This window comes from Bombus fervidus, chromosome 12 (genome assembly GCF_041682495.2).
Source record: "Bombus fervidus isolate BK054 chromosome 12, iyBomFerv1, whole genome shotgun sequence".
Taxonomy (NCBI): Eukaryota; Metazoa; Arthropoda; class Insecta; order Hymenoptera; family Apidae; genus Bombus; species Bombus fervidus.
The window spans coordinates 5575573-5593761 of record NC_091528.1 but is presented as its reverse complement, the minus strand read 5'-3'; the positions used below and the strand labels follow the sequence as shown (position 1 = coordinate 5593761).

Below are 18189 nucleotides of genomic sequence, written 5' to 3'. Positions count from 1 at the left end.
AGATATCGGAAGCGGAAGGCGGCTTTCGTTGCCATTGGCGCGCACGCGAGTGTCCATATTATATCCGGCGCGCGTGTTTCGTCTGTTTCTCATTTGCGTGTATATTTGAAGTGGAGTTTCAGTGCCGGAGGGTGAGAGAGAGTAGTAGGATACGCAAAATGTGGAATATGATGTGCGACGTGATGCCGACTATCGCGGAGGACAGCATTAGCCAGAGAAGTTCGCAATATTCCGGTGAGGATGCGAACTTCGAGCAATTAATGGTCTCGATGCTCGACGAGAGGGACAAGCTGGTGGAGTCGCTGCGCGAGAACCAGGAACGGTTGCAGGAAACGGAAGCGCGTTTGCAGGAGGTCGAGAAGGAACGGGATTCATTGAATCGTCAACTGAACGCCAATATTCCTCAGGTATGTTGTAACGTTCGTTTATATAGTTTTCTTATTTATAAAGGAGAAGACGATCATATAGAATCTTAAGTTGTTTTTAACCCCCCTAATTTGTGCCTAATTCAGAAGTGGAAAATTTGAATTAAAAAGTATACTTTTCAAAGTTTTAATTTTATGATGTATTTACAGTTTGGTATTCTTCATTTCTTTATTCTTTTTTGGTTGTATTGTACACGATAATATAAATTGTTTTCTGGTTAATAAATTAACAAGATTTAATAAAAAAATGATTGTAGAAGTTACAAATATAATACTCATTCTCAGAATCAGAGTATATATAAAGTCCATAATTCACGTTTTTGACACTGGATCTGTTTCCATTTGGACCATATACTATAATTAGAACCTAATTCCATATTATCTTCCTATATAAGTATATATGTATGTATTTAAATGGTTCCATAATAATCAACAAAATAAGGTTACAAATATCTATTTGTATTTATAAATAATTAAAAAAGCTTGTATAATAAAAATCTTGTAACAATATGCTTTTTAGCTACTTTAAACAAATGGACTATTCATAGTATTGATATCCAGAATAGGAAATCTCTAAATCTAACAAAAATATCTGAAGGCGTCATATACCAGCAGAATTTTATATTAGCACCATTCTTCTCTAGTGTAAACGTCCATAATTTTCTACATTTTAATTATCTTCGACAGAAACTAAGCGGTTGGAAAATGATTAGTCGTAGTTGGTGCGTTTGATCTACGAATTGTTACATACGGATGACGATTTATTTATTCCGTAGCATACACAGGGTGCGCCAGAATAAACGATCAACGCGTGCCAATGTGTTGTGTGAGTGGAATAAGAAAAATTATACTCGCTATATTGATACGAGAAATACTCCATTGTATATGATGGTAAAAGAAGGTATCGAAGATCTAATAAATGTGAAAGATTCGTTTCCTCTATGCTTTTGTTAATGTATAGAGACTATTTCTCTCAATTTCTTAGAGTTCGAATCGACGATGACAATCTGTTGGTTTTATACCTATCTTTGAGAATGTCCTATATTTAGCTATTATTACTTTATTGTAAGAGGTCTTTCTTAGATAGATTTATTTTTTATTAGCTAGATAGATATCTGTTTGTGAAGAATTTAAAAAAATGGAACAGGTTTCCTCGTTCAATGTTTCAGTGAAAAATTCAATATAATTGAATATTTCATTTGAGACGAATTCTCAGTTTCTTCTCTATCCCGAGAAAGATAACAATTTTTGCTATTTGCAACGATGTACGTTGGCGTTATCGCTTTTATTGTAACCTGTATCACGTAGTTGTTCAAATTTCTTCATCCTAACTGAACGTGTACACAAACTTTTATTGCCTATTTCTATTTCTTCTCGTCCTATTGCTCAACCTAGATAAAGAAGAATTTAATGATGCTATAAAAGAAGACAAATAGTAATTGTACGTAGCTGAATAAGTTAATTACAGGTTCACATATAATTCTATATTTCAATTATATTATCGAACAAAAACTACGACTCGAATCGTAATATATTAATGAAACTGTTTAATTTTAGCGAATAACGTTGAAGAAGAGATGACCGCGATGTTAGAACGGGTTATTCGATTTAAGCCGATTCGACGGAGCTGGATCAGCACGCGTTAACCTGCTCGATTAACGGGAAAGCACAGATCAATATTTGCCTGAAGATAAAGCTGTCAAACGGTTCCCTTTTATCGTAAAAGTTGGTTAGAAAAATTATCCGCTCGACTAACTAGTATTCAACTCAATCATCACATATATTTCTTTCATTAAAGTAATTGTAAATTTTCTTCAGACAGAATTACTAATATATTATGTGTGTCATATAGAACATTTTGAAATTTCATTAACTCTGTAATGAGACACAAGTGATTATATCATGATTATACTGTTGAAAAATAGGTAAAATTTTGAATATTTATTGCAAGTATATATTTAGTAACAAAAACTAGTATACACAGCATGAATAGTCGTTGTTACGTTGAGCGAGATGGTCCGTGCGACGTTCCTCATGGTCTGGCCGCCAAGGCCTACACATCGTCACACTGACCTGCAATAAACCTAAGGAACCACCATAAACCGAATCTTTTTACCTTCATCTTTATTCATGTACGTATTTTCGGTTTATGGATGGCCCTTGAAACAGTCCTTAGGTTTATTGCACGCTCTTGCAAATTATGGAGAAAGTGGATGTTTGTCTAACGGAAATTCAGGTTTTTCTTATGAACAAAGACACCCATGAGCCATGTCGGCAGGAGACTTTCTTCTCATATTTTTACTTATTAACGTCGGCTATAACCAGTGGGCATCGCGGATCATTACCCTCATTTTCCTACCGAAAAGTGTAAACAACGAATCCATGTTCTTAGTTCAAAAAGGCACCGCACCCGCACCGAGCTTTCCTCCTTAATACTACAATCTTCGTATAGTCAAGTTAAGGGTCTTATCCTCAGAGCAGTCATTTACTGTTCTTCCAGTCTTCGTATAGTCAAGTTAAGGGTCTTATCCTCAGAGCAGTCATTTACTGTTCTTCCAGTCTTCGTATAGTCAAGTTAAGGGTCTTATCCTCAGAGCAGTCATTTACTGTTCTTCCAGTCTTCGTGTAGTCAAGTCAACAGTCTTATCCTTAGAGCAGTTATCTACTATTCTTTCAATCTCAGCACAGTCATTTTCTATTACTACACACTTAGATCAGTCAAATCTATTGTTCTTTCAATCTCGACATAGTCATCTACTATTGCTGCAAACTTAATCCTCACTACGGTTTACGCGACATTAATTTAATCTACTCTCTGCTTATACGAAGCAACTAACAAGTCCACCACTATCAATTGTTTATATCAAATATATCTTCCGACGCGGCGCAATATTAAGTGTAATAAGTTGTCGAAAATATAAATCTTACAAAACTGTTGATTACAGTTTTATTGCACAACAAACACCCCTATTATCCCAGAAGAAATAAGGGGATCTACCTGTTCGCGATGTCGATTGTTATAATCGTAACGGGAATTTACAACTCCCGTTGAAGCGCTTCATCATGATCGCATCTCCCCGCGACTGGAAGAAAATACAGTCGTCTTATAAATTATAACGAGTATTAAAAATTCTCACTGTATATTGAGGCTTATTACGATACTGGATATGAATAAGATTATTTAAATATTTTTATGACCTCTGCAAAATATATACTTGCATTAAATACATTGTACCTTCTGTACATTTCAAACCTCACCAATATATTCATTGTTTGTACAACGTGCATAATATATTCATCAAAAGTTTGTATAGCTGTTCAAATACTTTATAAGCCAATATATGTATATTTACTATCACGAAGTATATATGAGAGAGTACCACTGGCTTTTTTAATTGCACGATATGTGGCCGACTATGGATCTGTAATTGCCGATGCGTTTACGTAATGATTACGGTAGAAACGTTTCAACCGACACGTTATCTTCGTAGTGTTCCACTTTTCAAGAGAGAGAGAGAGAGAGAGAGAGAGAGAGAGAGAGAGAGAGAGAGAGAGAGAGAGGAGACAAGAGAATACAACGTTATACCGGCCACGGCTCGACCAAACAATGCTTTGTTTTATTATTGCCACCATGAGAGTACGAGTTTGTGTAGGAATGTTTAAATTGTCCGTCAGATGACAAATCTTGAACCTTTGACAAGAGCTGAGGAAATTCTGACCGAGTTGAATTTCATTGTTCGGAATATAATTAAGAGTTCACTTTAGTTTTGATGTGTCACTCTTCTGTAGGATATTTGTTATGAATAACGACAATTTTTTGTTATCTTTTTGTGAAAGTGTTCAGAGAATGAATCATGTATCGGACATCAAAGAAATATTATATATTAGTATAGTATAGTGTAACATTGCTTTATGGTTAGTTTAACTTTATTTATTATATAGTCTATTCGATTATGTCACGATATCGTGAATCGTGCAAATTGCTCATTCCTTTTGTCTCGTATCATCGGTTTTCTTTCCCACAGGAGAATGACTCCTAGTTATTAGTATATGACGTAATTGCACGTAACATACTTCGTTATCCGTGAAACCTCTAGAAAAATCTTTGAAAGATTTTGTAAAACATGAAATAATCCAGAAAGGAAATTGTGCATTGAAAAATGTTCTTGACATTAGAAAAAAATGCATCGGTGGACGTCTGAAAGCAAAAAAATATGCAATTATGTGTAAAAAGAGGAAAAATGAGATAGTCGTTTAAGTAAAAGGCCAACGCGCGGGAATTTCACGCTTCTTGGAAACCTATTAAGGACGCAACGCTATGTTACGTATGTACTGATTGCAATACTTATTTCCTTGACCGGTGTACGTATTACAGAAACTATCTATTCAATTCTGCACAGCTGGGAAGGCCGGAGGAGATAGAAGTTAGAATAATTAATATTCTTATTGTTAGAATACAACTCTAAAAATATGAAATCAACTCTTCTATAAGTTATATTGTAATAGTATTGTAATTTTGTTATTTATCAACGAATCAGATCGTTTAATTGCAAGGATACAAGAGAATATAATAGTTTTGTAGTTGTAATTTATTTTTGTCTCTTCTCTACGCAATTTTCTCTCTCATGATACGTTGCTTTTTGTAGATATAATGAAGAGATTGTCGATGAGTATTTGCATTGTAAAATTCATCAAAAAGGATGATTTTTGTGTGGTCTGAAGCGAAACGTGATGCGCACAGTCTGGAGGAGCAATATTATCTACTTTGTGGTCCAATTCCTAGCTATATATGCACATAACGGTAAACCGCCGGAAATGCACATAGATCTCGATGCAAACTCGTAGGTGGTGTATATATGTGCTCGTAACGCGGCGTCTTATTCACCTATTTCTCCCGTGAAATCTCCCCTATATCCGTGGAATGAATTTACGGATAAAAATATTGCCATGCTGGCTTTTCTCTAAACGGACAGTAAAGAAACTGAAAATACCTGAAATAACTCGTTATAGTATACAATGTAATAGCTATCTTGCTTTAAAAAACACTTTTTACTATAACGTATTTACCAAACCTATAATTTTATGCATATGGGATAGATGAAGAGATTGTTTCCCAAGGCACAGGTCCCGGAAAAAGAATTTCCTGGCAATTATTTATTAAGCTTTCGCTGCGATTGAAACGTGACAACTTTCTGCAGAGTTTGGCAAGTTCCAATGAAAATCTATAAGCTGTACTGGCTTCGATAGTGTCTTATCTTGCCAGGAGCAGCTTCTAAAATACACACCGGCTTTATCGTTCAATTTAACCTTTGCTCGTTGCATGACATTTGCATTTCATAATGTATTCTGTTATTTATAAATTATAAATGTGAACGAGGAGAACGGTACCATTTAGATGCCTGCGACAGAGAACGCAGATAATGATGTATAAAAGTTCCTTATCACCGGTAATTTCTCTGTTACGTATCTCGATAAATGCTCATTGAGGCGATGGCATTGCATTCAGAACGCCACATATGTAGCGCCTGTCGAAATTTTCGGTTTGCATTATATCATGCACCTCCTGATATCGTCATACATTAATCTGTAATTTATTAAGTTACTGCATGTTCTCCCACGAGATAATACGGAAATTTTGTTGGTCTTAAGTCAACAACGATGTCGTATAATATTGTTCAGTTATCGGTTTTTCGGAATTATCGCCTGAAGTGTTATTCATATAACTTTGCATAAAGACTGACTCACAATTGGGTACTGACATATCTTTACATCGTGGAGTACCCTAATATCGAAAAATTGTATTTTAGATAAACTTTATCTTGATTTACATTTGATTCTTCGATTGAATTTTAGGTTCCAGGAAACCTAAGCAATTTTAAATGGAAACTCCGGTAAATTAAGACACTTTGCAGGGTTCTCTGTTATTATTCTTCAACAATTTCTAGGAAGAATGAGTATTTGATCGCGTAGTGCGCGCTTTTCTAATCCTTTTTATCTTTATCTTTCCTTACTGTGACTTGAAAGTCATTGTAAGGTACGAAGACCTTAAGAGAGAAGGCAGTGTACGTAAGGGAAAGAAACACAATGTGGAGCATCGATATATTCGTGGAATAAGGGAGAGAAACCGACGACCATATCGATCCAACCGTCGCCCGATTGGCTTTTATGTACGCGCCGGCATGTTATACGGGGTGTCTCTAGTAAACACCACAATTGGAAATCATATAATTTCACACTAATAAATGGGGAACAATAGTAACAACTTATTCTTCAGTAAATTCAATATGATTCTTAGGCTTCTTCTTGCAAAATACAATTTTGTTGCATATTTATTAATGAAATACCATTACACTTCTGTTCCACAACTTGCTGTCAGACTATTATTATATTGGATTGTTACAAGTATCAAATGATCACATCGTTATAAATATAGATGAAGATTACAGTAGAAGAAACGTATATACATTATGTTTTCTCTCGCGATCCTCACATTTTAAGCTTCTTCTTCTTATTTACATAGTCTGATAAAATTAACGTTATAAATTAAATCTATAGGCACTCTAATTGTCTATGATATGAAGATAACGAGAGAATTGAAGGACTCACTAATTTTCTACGAGAGAAAAATTTAATTTTGGAACGAAGTAAAACAAGGAAAATGTCGCAGTAACGTTTCCAGGCAGGAAAAGGGGATGAAAAGTGCAGGGATCCTCGGCGAATTTATGGTGATCGTATTATATATATTTGCATGCGGCACTTCGGCGTTGTCAAGCCCTCTGAAAATCCCTTCGCATTTTTTCACTGCTGGATTTCGTTTCCTGCGCGACCCAATGGCACGTATTCCCGAGACAAAGGGTAAAAATGAAACGAGAACGGATAATAAATGGCAGCTGGAGAGAGAAACGAACCGGCGACCCAGTTTCGTTATAGTTTCATTAACTATTCTCATTTACAAGTAAATTCGTGAGAGAGGAAGAGAAAAAAGAGAGACGTTAGAGGGAGGGGAGGCGGCTGGAAAGAAGTGACTTCGATTATGAACGATATTAAACTAGCATTTGCGGCCGTGTACTAAAGACTAATAGGGTTACTGATGATCATAATGAAATCTCGTAACTAACCGGTCATAGTTCAGTGAAGCCTCTCAGGGCTTGTAATTAATTGCGATTAGCAATGAAACAGCGAAACGGCGCCGATAAATTAACAGTGCCACTGGTGCAAAATTGGTGGCCATGGGTTAATTTCAATCATTGCAATTTACCGACACGGTGCCTGGTACACTGACCTAGAATAATAAGATCAAACATGATCATTGAAACGATCGGAAACCAGTGTAATACATTTAATATTAAAATTTTGCTATCTTGCCGCTATCTGAGCTAGACTGTTAGATCCATCGATTCGTTCATATTTTAGTCTCCGCAGATTTCTCTGTTAGTATTACGTATTAGATCTTTTTCTCATGTTAGATATGTTCTTTCTCTGAAAATTCGTCATGTCTCTATTCTTATTGCATCCTAATAGGTTAAAGTGTAATGTATTTTTATCAGCCTGGTCTCTCAACGTCTGCTATCCTACTGTATCTATTTTAGTACTTAATTTCTTTTTTAGATGAACTTCTATAAATAAGGATAAAGAACGAAGGAAAATACATGGAAAAATATGAGAAAGGAAATCAGCTAGGAGATTGATAGGCAGATGAATTATTTGGTTCAGGAGGAAATCTGAAATATAATTCGAAGATGGGTCGAAGCTTCGTTTAATTTTTGGACAGGGCGTACGTAAAAGCACAGAACTCTCTTCTCATGAAGGGAAATCGTTCCTCGTGCGTGCTGTAGCTGCGGCCGCTGACTCGTCTCGTCATTAATTTCGTGTTACTGCCTCGGCATGCTTGTATCGAGTGCACGTTCGAATGGATTATCGATTCTTTCATCGTGCACAGCAAATGGCATCGAAACATACATACCTACAAGCACAGTAGCAAACAGAGTCTCAAAATATCATGAAAACGTACATTTTTAATGAAATTTTCTTTCAACAATTTCCGTCTTACGTTAGTTGGTAAATTGATATCACTTTCTTTCATTACAATTTTCTTCTATAATGGTTACTCATATCCATAATTAAAAATTGTATTTTAGGTAGATCATACTGTGTTTCAATAATATTTAATTCACGAATTTATACAACAATATGCAAGTGAAGAAAAGTGAAAACAATTATCGTAGCTGAATTCATCAAGGAATAACATAATATTTTTGTTAATACTGGAATTACCAAGTGAGTCAACGCTATTTGTAAGTGCTTGGCAGTATCTGAGCGCCCGTCACTTTAATTCAGATCACACTACACGGACAGTTTTAATACCAATTTCAGTTAATTCAGGCTCTTAATGTGAATCAGAGCGATTGAATTAAATTGAACTTTTAATATTACGTCCCCTCCTCTTCCTCGAGTTGTGAGGTAATATTGTTGTCTTTTTTCTGTGCAAACAAGTAACTTCAAAGGGAGATTCTTTCATAAAGCGCATGTACTTTGGTATAAGTGAAATTACCATTTAATTATCATTATGAGATAAAAAGCAACGATGAGATGTAAATTCTACATGGTTTCTCTCATTGTACAATATTTCCAAGAAGCAATCGGTTCTTTGTATCGATTAAATCGCTTAAATGGGGACGATCAGTGTAATGATTGAAAACCTGTATCAGCCATCGATTTTCCCTTCTTCTTTTTCATTCAGGGATCGAAAGGTGTTGAGTGTCAGGTTGTTAAGTGGTAGCTAACGACTTGAATTCTTCGGCTTCGTTGCTTCCAGTTGATTAGCAAGAGAAAATCGAACGCCTCCACCTGCATCGTCGCGAAACATCTGTTTGCTAATTGATTCGTATGTATTTCAGACCTCCCTGAACTGTCTTCCAACCTAAATTTCTTCACAGAAATAAGAATATTATTTTCCCTTTTAATCTCTTAAAAGCTTGTTACAAGCTTGTTGAAGCTTTTGTTACAATTTGGAAATTTTTATCGTGGTGGGCGTAGAATGTATGTGTAGCATATATTTTAATAGAAAGCAGAATTGTCAGAAATAACTTTTTATATTCTGTAATTTTTTAATAATTGAAAATTCTAATAATTAATAATTTCTCTGTTCATTTGGTCTAAACCTTAAAGTTCATTAAAAAATTCAAATTTTCATTAATTTTCTTCATATCTGTGAAAATTTAGCTTGAGAAAATAAGAATCTGCATGTTCAATTTTCTAAGAAGTATATTACTATGCTGAATCCTTTTCATATTATTCCATAATTGATATCTATAATAAATAATAAGTCCTTCCTTATGTTCTTCTTCTTCCATCTTAAAAAATTAAATTTCATCTTTAGTCTCCACTTTGAAAGATCAATTTTTAACAAAAAGTGTTTTCAGATTATTATTTTAGAAACAACTTCTCGTACAGTGTATATATTTTGTTAGGAAACACATCCTGTATTTATCGACGATATATTGCGTTCCACGCATATGGAGATTGGGTGTGGATCTCTGATGTAATGTGTGCTGGATTACAGGCTGTCTCAGAGCAATTGGAGTACGAAGGGCAGTCACTCGAGCGGCTCGTATTACGTGATTTCTGTTTTTGTCCTTCCGCAATTTTTTTTACCGATTCTTTCCCCTAAGTTTTTAAACTCGACATACGAACGTCTTCTTTATTATGGTTGAACCTATTTCTTATATCGTTAGGTTTGGTCCATGGAGATCAGTTAATCACGATGACCGATCAAACTGTGAAAACCTTTCTATATTAGATTTTGAAAGGCAAGCATGATTTTACTTGTACTTGTTCCATCAAACATAAGAAAATTGATAGTCTTGCAATTGAAATATTTGGGATGAATGTATAGAAAATAATCAAAAAAATAAATAAAAAGAAAAGAAAAGAATGAAAATTGAGGATGTGGAAATGAAAAAAATATCCAATTTATACATAGATAGATTGCAGATGTTTATCCATTTATGGGAAATTTGAATGTGCAAAAATATACAGAATGCACATGAGTACATGTCCAGAATATAGCATTACGATATTTCGAGGATGAAACAAATCTCTATTTGGGATCCATTTCTTTAGTTGTATTCATAAATTACATTAATTACTGGTGTTTATGAATTGCTTAATTAATCGAGTCAAGCATGGCCAGAAAGGTACTATTCTTGTACTAAATAATATCAAATAATTCTTTAAACAGGAAAACTACAGAATCATGAAGAAAGTGAAAGCCTAATTATCGAGATAGTTTGAACTGTCAAGTTAATTAATTCAGAATAAAATAGTAATTAGTATCGTTTCCTCATACAGACTACTTAAACTATCTTTGACTAAAGTCCAACAAGTGGAAAGATGGAACCAATACCTGCTAAAGGAACAATTATGAACAAAAGGTTAATCGAATCTTCACCCTAAATAATCTTGAACGGGATTGAATTAGCATCGGCGCGTTTCTCCATAAATCACCGCCAGTTTCGCCGGAATATTCTGGCATTCTTTCGAACAATCCTAGCGGAACGTAGTCCGGAAGAAAGGGTTTCGCTGCCAAGCATGCTTGGAGCGATCTCGAAGCTGTGGCAACGCGACACAAAGACCGTTTCATTTGTAATGCTGCGGAAAGTTTCGTCCTGTCTAGCGCAGAAAGGGCTAGAGAGAAGCTAGGGTGGGAAACTTTTGAGAGTGGAATCTCTTCTCTCTCTCTCTCTCCCCCCCTCTTCTCTTTTTTATCGCTCCTCTTTTTCCATTTTCTTCTTGTTTCTTCTCTCTCTCTCTCTCTCTCTCTCTCTCTCTCCCCCCCCCTCTGTACTTACTACCATACTTATACAAATGCACATACACATATGCATACAGATACACGTATATACTTGACGATCGAGCAATGAAAAAACTGACCTGCTCGCAGTTTCGGCACGTAATGCCGGCCAGGGGTTGCAAAAAGCTGCAGGCGCGTGTAGCGGAAGTGTGGGAGGAAAAGGAGTGCAAAAGGGAGCAAAGGGTGAGAAAGAGAGGGAAGAGAGTGGAAGTGAGGCGAAAAAGGCGATTAGGTCGCCTCAACCCTCCGTCGAGAAAAAATTCAGATCGGGGTGAAATAGTTTTGGGATCTCTTGAAATTCTCACCCCTTTTCCGAGTTGCTGCTTTTTTCTTCAACTCGTTTATTTGGTTGGAACGTGCTCAAACTATTATGATTCTGTTAGATTTTATTACTGGATACTATCGCAGGCTATACATACTATATGTACTAATGTTGCTTTCTGCGAAGTATGTATACTGTAGACTATGACTTGATTGGATCAGATGTTACTTAAATTAACTATTTACTGAAAGGTGTGATTCAAGATATGATTACACGGTATGTTGAGCACACGGTAATAATTTCAGTGTTATGGATACTTGTAAGTTTTTTTATTCTCAATTCTTGTAATCTTTATTGGAATTAACTATAATCAGGTACTCTGATTTTTTTCTGTATATTACAAATGAATATTTGGAAAAATATAATAGAATGCAAATGAATAAGATACTAATCCAGTTAAGCCAGAATGCATTAATTTTATATTTATCTATATTATCAATCTTTGTAGTATCAACTTTATATTGAAGTCACATTTGGTTACATTTACTTAAAAATATTAATAGCTGATAAGTACAAGAACAGTATTACAAAATACTAACAATTAGCTACAAAGTGATGCATCAACTAAAACTATCAAAATATTAACTTAGAGTACACATCTACCCTTTCCAAATACTATTCATCATCAACCAAAAGTTAGCATCCCTATCATGCACCATGTAAAAATGAGCTCTCTTGGAGGTAGTGGAAAGCCCGGAAAGAGCCCCTGGGAAGTTTATCGATCCCTAGCCGAATAGGGCTGATTATTCGGTTTCAGAAGGCTGGTAGGAATCGGCGTATACGAGGATCCGGTTGAAAATCGGCGAAAGGACGAAGAACGTAGCGACGATATCGGGGTAGGCGCGGTATGGAGAGAGGAGGCACAGAAGAGAGTTTGGGGTAAAAATTTCTAGAACGAGGCGAACGGGTGCAATGCACCGGTGTACGCGATATACGCTCGACGATCAATAGCCACCCCACCTTACTCAGCCGGCGGCGCATGAATGAACCTCGCCTTTTACACACTACTCGGTAGTAGTAGCTCTCTCTACTCGCGCGCGCCGCCAACGAGCTGCAACGCCGCTGCCTTCAGCCGTGTGCAGCGGTTTTCAATGCTCCTCTCTTCGCTTTGTCCGGATCTAGATGAAATTTAATCGACGTGGTAATTAACACCAATCGAATGTTAGTTGGAAAGTTGATGAATTTAACAACTTTTATTTTTATCTTTGTAGGTGTTAAAGTTGGATGTTCCATTTGGAAATGATACTTCTATCGAAGATATTCAAAATGTGTATAAGTGAAACAGAATATAAAATCCTGTGTTTGACTTGGATGAATAAATCGAGAAGAAAGCCTTTGCCAAAGGATTTCTCTTCGTAGCTGCAGGTGTTAGAATTACATATTCTATTTTGAAATAATGATATTGTTGAAGATATTGAAGACGTATGTAAATGGAATTTCGTGTTAGATATGGATGAAATTTAATGTGAGATCGATATAGAATTACGTAGCTGTTGAATTTGGAAGCGAACAAAAGTTTAATGATCCTTCTTGAGGATTGTAGGTATTGGAATTAGATATTGGTAAAAATGTAGGTGAAGTATTATAACTAATTATAAGCAATCTAAAGCTTGATATGAATGAAATTTTCATAATTTCTTTTATACATACATTATTTCTCGTTGTGTATCGTTATGCGGCTGCCGAATGACCTGTTTATAAGTACTAATTGTCTCCACGTGTGGTTTTAATAAATTTGTTGTTTTAATAGAACATAACTTGATGATGGTTGTAGAAAGGCACTACATTACGAGTTTCTGTAATGGGTAAAAATATCTGTTTCTTCAACTAAATTGCACGAACCACTCTTAATTTATATAAATTTAATTAATTATTCAATGGTTTGGTTTAAAATGAACAAAGAAAGGAATGGAAATCGGTCCCGATACAAAGTCGGATGAACTCGTTCGAACATTCATTCGAGCTTTTTAGACGTAGCTCGAACAAAACATGGCCCAATTTTTCAGATCCCCGATAATCGGTGCCACATAGCTGACCTATCTTTTTTTATTTGCTTCGTCACGTGACCGATAAGTTCCTTCCATTTATTCCTCCAACATTTCACTCTGCATTGGTAAAAAGAATTTTAATATATGTAGAAATAATGAAAAAGCCTAGGTACGCTAATTCTGCAATATTAAAAAACATTATTTGAAATATTCCTTTATTTTTATAATTTTTAGATTGACCGTAATTAGCATGGAATTGACGCATTCCACAAAGATATAGGTTGAGAACCATCTGTTTAGAGTGCACTTGCAAGACACACAGCGCCGTACATAGTTGGAACGTTAGCCTCATATCCACCCACCACGTTATTACCGACGACTCCCAGTTATACGCTTAATGTGCGAACTGAATTCATCGCGCGCGATTGTGCGAACTCGAAGATCATCCTTCTCGAGGAACTTTTAAAAGTTGCAATTGGTACATGCAACCCTGCATCTCTCATCCCTTTCTTTTAGATAAACTACGGCTTTCTTCATCGATGAACTTTGAAGCTTAACCCTTTATGATATAAATTATATGTAACATTTAAAATTAGGACATTGGAACTTGTGGGTTTGATAATGCACTTACATGGAACTTAAATATTCTTGGTGAAACTTGGAACTTTCTTTTAATGTAATCTAGGAGATTGATTGTTATAAAGAACGAACTCTAAAAATATAGAGATTCTCAGATCGAATGATATTTTAGTATAAATTTTCATATTTTATTTTATTTCCTTACACTAGCTTGCGCTCGTTAGCCATTTTCCACGTAAACCGATAGAACTGATATTCTGTGTCACTGAGTCAGAGAAGTTTGAGCTATATTGATTTCCCTTCACATTCCTCGAATCTGTCCGCGTATTGGCATTGACGATTCGCCTGGTATCTATTTCTCCATTTACCTTCTCGCAATTTCATCCCTTCAGGAACAAGAATCTTAAAGTTAAGGAAGAAAAGATTGACATTTCTTATTAGTCAATATTTCTCTTTGTTATTAAAAACTGAAGATAATAATATTCATATTCCAATTAATGGAGGTTGATCTTTTATGAGGAAAAAATCTTAAGATTTCCAAAATAATATCTTTACAAATGAACTTGCACTTCTTAGAAAATTAATGAAAATCACAAAATCTTTGATCTGTTACTTACTTCATTTTAATTGTGTATATTTCTTTGAAAATTCTAGTTTCTCTCAGAAGATAGCTAGTGGTACAAATTTCTTTGGATAAGCAAGCGATATGTTATCTGGAAGTTGGATGAAGGAGCTTGGTATTTGCATAGTAGCTAAGCCAAACGGTAAACATCTGGTACATATTATGTTCCTCTGGTAACTGTTCGTCGTAAGTTGCCGAGCAAATAGAACTGCAGTCTTTAAGGGCAACACTGATATACTCCTGAAGCAGGGTCAAAAAACCACAGATGAGAAGAGGAGGTTTCGGTTAGTCACCGCCGTGACTTGTCAGTGTGACTAATTACAAATTATTTCATACAGAACATAGCTGCTAAAAACACAATCGATTCTTTTGATAATGCGTTAGGGAGATAGAGAGTTACAAAGTTAATTACGATTGATGGCTATCATCGATGAAAATGTCGGCGATTAAATTGCATTGCTGAGCTGAGAGCCCATTGTGGATAGTAGTCATTAACACGTTTGTTCTGCGAGAAAATTAAAGTTTTGATTAAGCTTGAGACTGAGTCAAATAATTATGATAAAATAGGATAGGAATTATTCTTTTAAATATCTAATTAACTTTTCTAATTTCTTAATTTCTTAATTTCTCATTAAATTTATCATATTTACCTTGTTTTTTAAATTCCAAATTAATTTTGTTTATAATATCTTCATAATATGTTTTCCAATTTTTTTTTGACTCACTTAATTCTTTAATTTTTAGACTTCTTCAATGAAAATTTAACTTCCGTTTACCATCCTCTGTAACAATTAATAATCTCGTATTCAGGAATTTTTTTGTAACAAGAAAGAGGTGACATCAATGATATCTATAAAAAGTTCAACAGTCGAATAGAATAGATGCACTAGCTTTGTACCGTTTGAAACCACGATTTTGAAAGATTATCTGGTCTTATCTGCTACATTTTATGTTTTACATCCGTTCGCGTTCACGTTTAATTAGCAAGAAACACGAGACCGATACTTGTAACCTGCCGTCGTAATGTCCGTCAGATAGGATGCGTGGGTGAGCACTTTCCTTTTCGTAGGTGCCATTAAACAAGCCCCACCGCTGTCGTTCATCATTTCGATCGTATACCTGGCCGAACATGATTTTCTACCACACCTCATGCCGCATATCTGACGATTAAATGGTCAACTATTTTAAAAAAGCTGTTACACGTCCAAGAGTTCTATGGTACTGTGGAACTAATTAATTGTCATATTTTACCTTATGAAGCTATGGAATATTAACTATAGAATATTTAACTTATAAAATATTATGAGCTTGTGAAAATTTAATCAAATGTTATGGCTGTTATAAACTTTAATGAAGCGCTTTTAAGATTGAATTCTGAATTTCTGTAGTAGTAAGGATATAGGATACATAAATTTTTTTAAACGGATTGTAGTGGTAGTTTGGAAAAGGAAATTTTTGAGGTGGTTTCCTCGGGGTTTCTAGTTCCTCAGTTTATATTAATTTTCCTAGCTTCCTAGGTTTCTCGCACTATATTAACTTCCTTGGGTTTCTAGTTTTATGTTAACTTTTCGAGTTTCCAAGTTTCGTATTTCCTTGTTTTTCTACTCTTCCAATTTCTTACTTTCTAACTTTTATGTTAATCATATATAATTTTTATAATAATTAAATATTAAAATGTAGAATGCTCTAGCCGAAATCCGTGTAAGTAATTTCAATTTACCACTGTCGACAGAAGTAGACTCGAATGGGAAGAGGAGTCGTCGGTTGTAAAGAATGATCGATCTAACGAAGGGTATAGATCGTAATACCGCCTCACGTGAACGTACTTTAAATTTGCGTATGAATGAAGCCATTCGCGTGCAGTGATGATTCAGATGGGGCCAACGTGTTCCACCCTTTCTCGTCACGCCCTCTTCACATTTCTTTCTCCTTCTTTGTAACGCTTTTATCCGACTATTTGTTTTTGTCCGTCTACCAGAACGCGCTGCCTTCTTCTTCAGCTTTTTACCTTTCTTCATTTCACATGAAGTTTTCAGTAGTTCTGGCAAAAAATGCTGAATCCAATTTGGATACGTATACTCTTCGCGCTCGTTGTTCTTGCATCTCGTTATTAGAATATCGTTACAGGGTATAACTTTATTATTATTTTATTAATTCTTTATTATAATTATTTTTTAAATAATTGTATCGAATCGAAGATATCTATCTGTAAGAAGATTTAAAGGAAGTTAAAAGTTGATCGAATATTTAACGAAAATGCAGAAAATTATAATTGTTGCGAGACACCTTTGGCTGTTCCTTTAACGTTATCGAGGCGCTATTGTGCACGTATAATTGACGGCATGCAAGTGTTAAGAATGCAAATTGCACGATACCAAAAGGCCATTCAATCGCAAACATACGTATAACTATGCAGCCGACTTGTATTTACATACTTATGCAACTCTATCTTCGCGTGTATCTACTTGCTTTTTCAGATTTCGGGTTCTCCGTGTACTCGATCTGGCATAAACTTTGAAATGGCTGCTCTGAAAGTTCGAGATCCTGATAATCTCAGTATGGCTAGTTCGTGCTTCGTTTAATTGGAGCTTACGCTGTACTTGAACGGTCACTGAAGAGAAATTATGCTTTAAAATAAAAACAGAGAAGCATATAGGCTGATAAATACTAACTGATGAAAGATTTGGTTAATTGATGAATCTTGATTTATGGTAATTAATTCGGTATTTTAGTGCAGTAGTTTTAGTTCATTAACATTGACGTAGGTGAGTTTAAGTCTTTAAGAGTATTGTACGAGGATATTACTTCTTCTTTCTCACAATTAAACAAGAAAGTTGTAGTCATTGCTGCAATCAACGCATAACTCTTCAGTCAACATTATTGAACTATGTACATGTTCATACTTAAACGTGTATAGCTATATTATAGCTTTCTCTGCTTACTCTTATTCTTGGAGATATTGATGTTTCAATCAAGAGTCTATTTAGAATTACATTAATACTTTATGTTTCACTAATCTTCTTATTTTTCTCTATTGTTTTTAAATCAGTAGATTCTACTTTAATAACCATTAGAGAAGCTCAAGACTTAAATTTCTGTGAAAAAGATTCTGGTATTCTTTGGACTTATAATAGTTCGAGATCTTTTTCTTATTGGCCTTTTCTTCTATTCACTTATTTATTATTCACTTACTTATCTGTTTATCATATCAAGTAACCATGATATAGGATATGTAACAAATTACATTTACGCTGAATCACTATTTCTTGTTTCTAAACATTGAAGAAGCAAATACAAATCGATGACGAACATAAACAATGCAATGCATATTCTTATCTATGAAGTAAAATTGTTTGTTAAAAAGGAACAGTTGGATTATTACGTAAAAATAATTGAAAATA

General features: G+C 35.0%; 1 protein-coding gene and 1 long non-coding RNA gene across 13 annotated transcripts in view; one reads left to right on the top strand and one right to left on the bottom strand.

The window, feature by feature from the left end:
• Window positions 1–18189, top strand: part of Liprin-alpha (PTPRF interacting protein alpha) — a 46205-nt gene that overhangs the window by 2812 nt on the left and 25204 nt on the right. For 9 of the 12 annotated variants that reach the window (XM_072013865.1, XM_072013867.1, XM_072013866.1 and 6 more), the window contains one exon: window positions 112–407. In XM_072013865.1, coding sequence (XP_071869966.1) covers window positions 159–407 — 249 coding nt within the window. In that variant the 5' untranslated portion in view covers window positions 112–158. Of the gene's footprint in view, window positions 1–2; window positions 408–12356; window positions 12741–12810; window positions 12965–18189 lie in introns of those variants that run through there. The other 3 variants (XM_072013876.1, XM_072013875.1, XM_072013864.1) reach the window with 3 other exon arrangements.
• Window positions 4994–5751, bottom strand: LOC139992755 (uncharacterized). Its single transcript, XR_011801188.1, has 2 exons — window positions 5493–5751; window positions 4994–5416 (listed from the first exon to the last, which is right to left on the bottom strand). It is a non-coding gene; the product is annotated as an uncharacterized lncRNA (long non-coding RNA).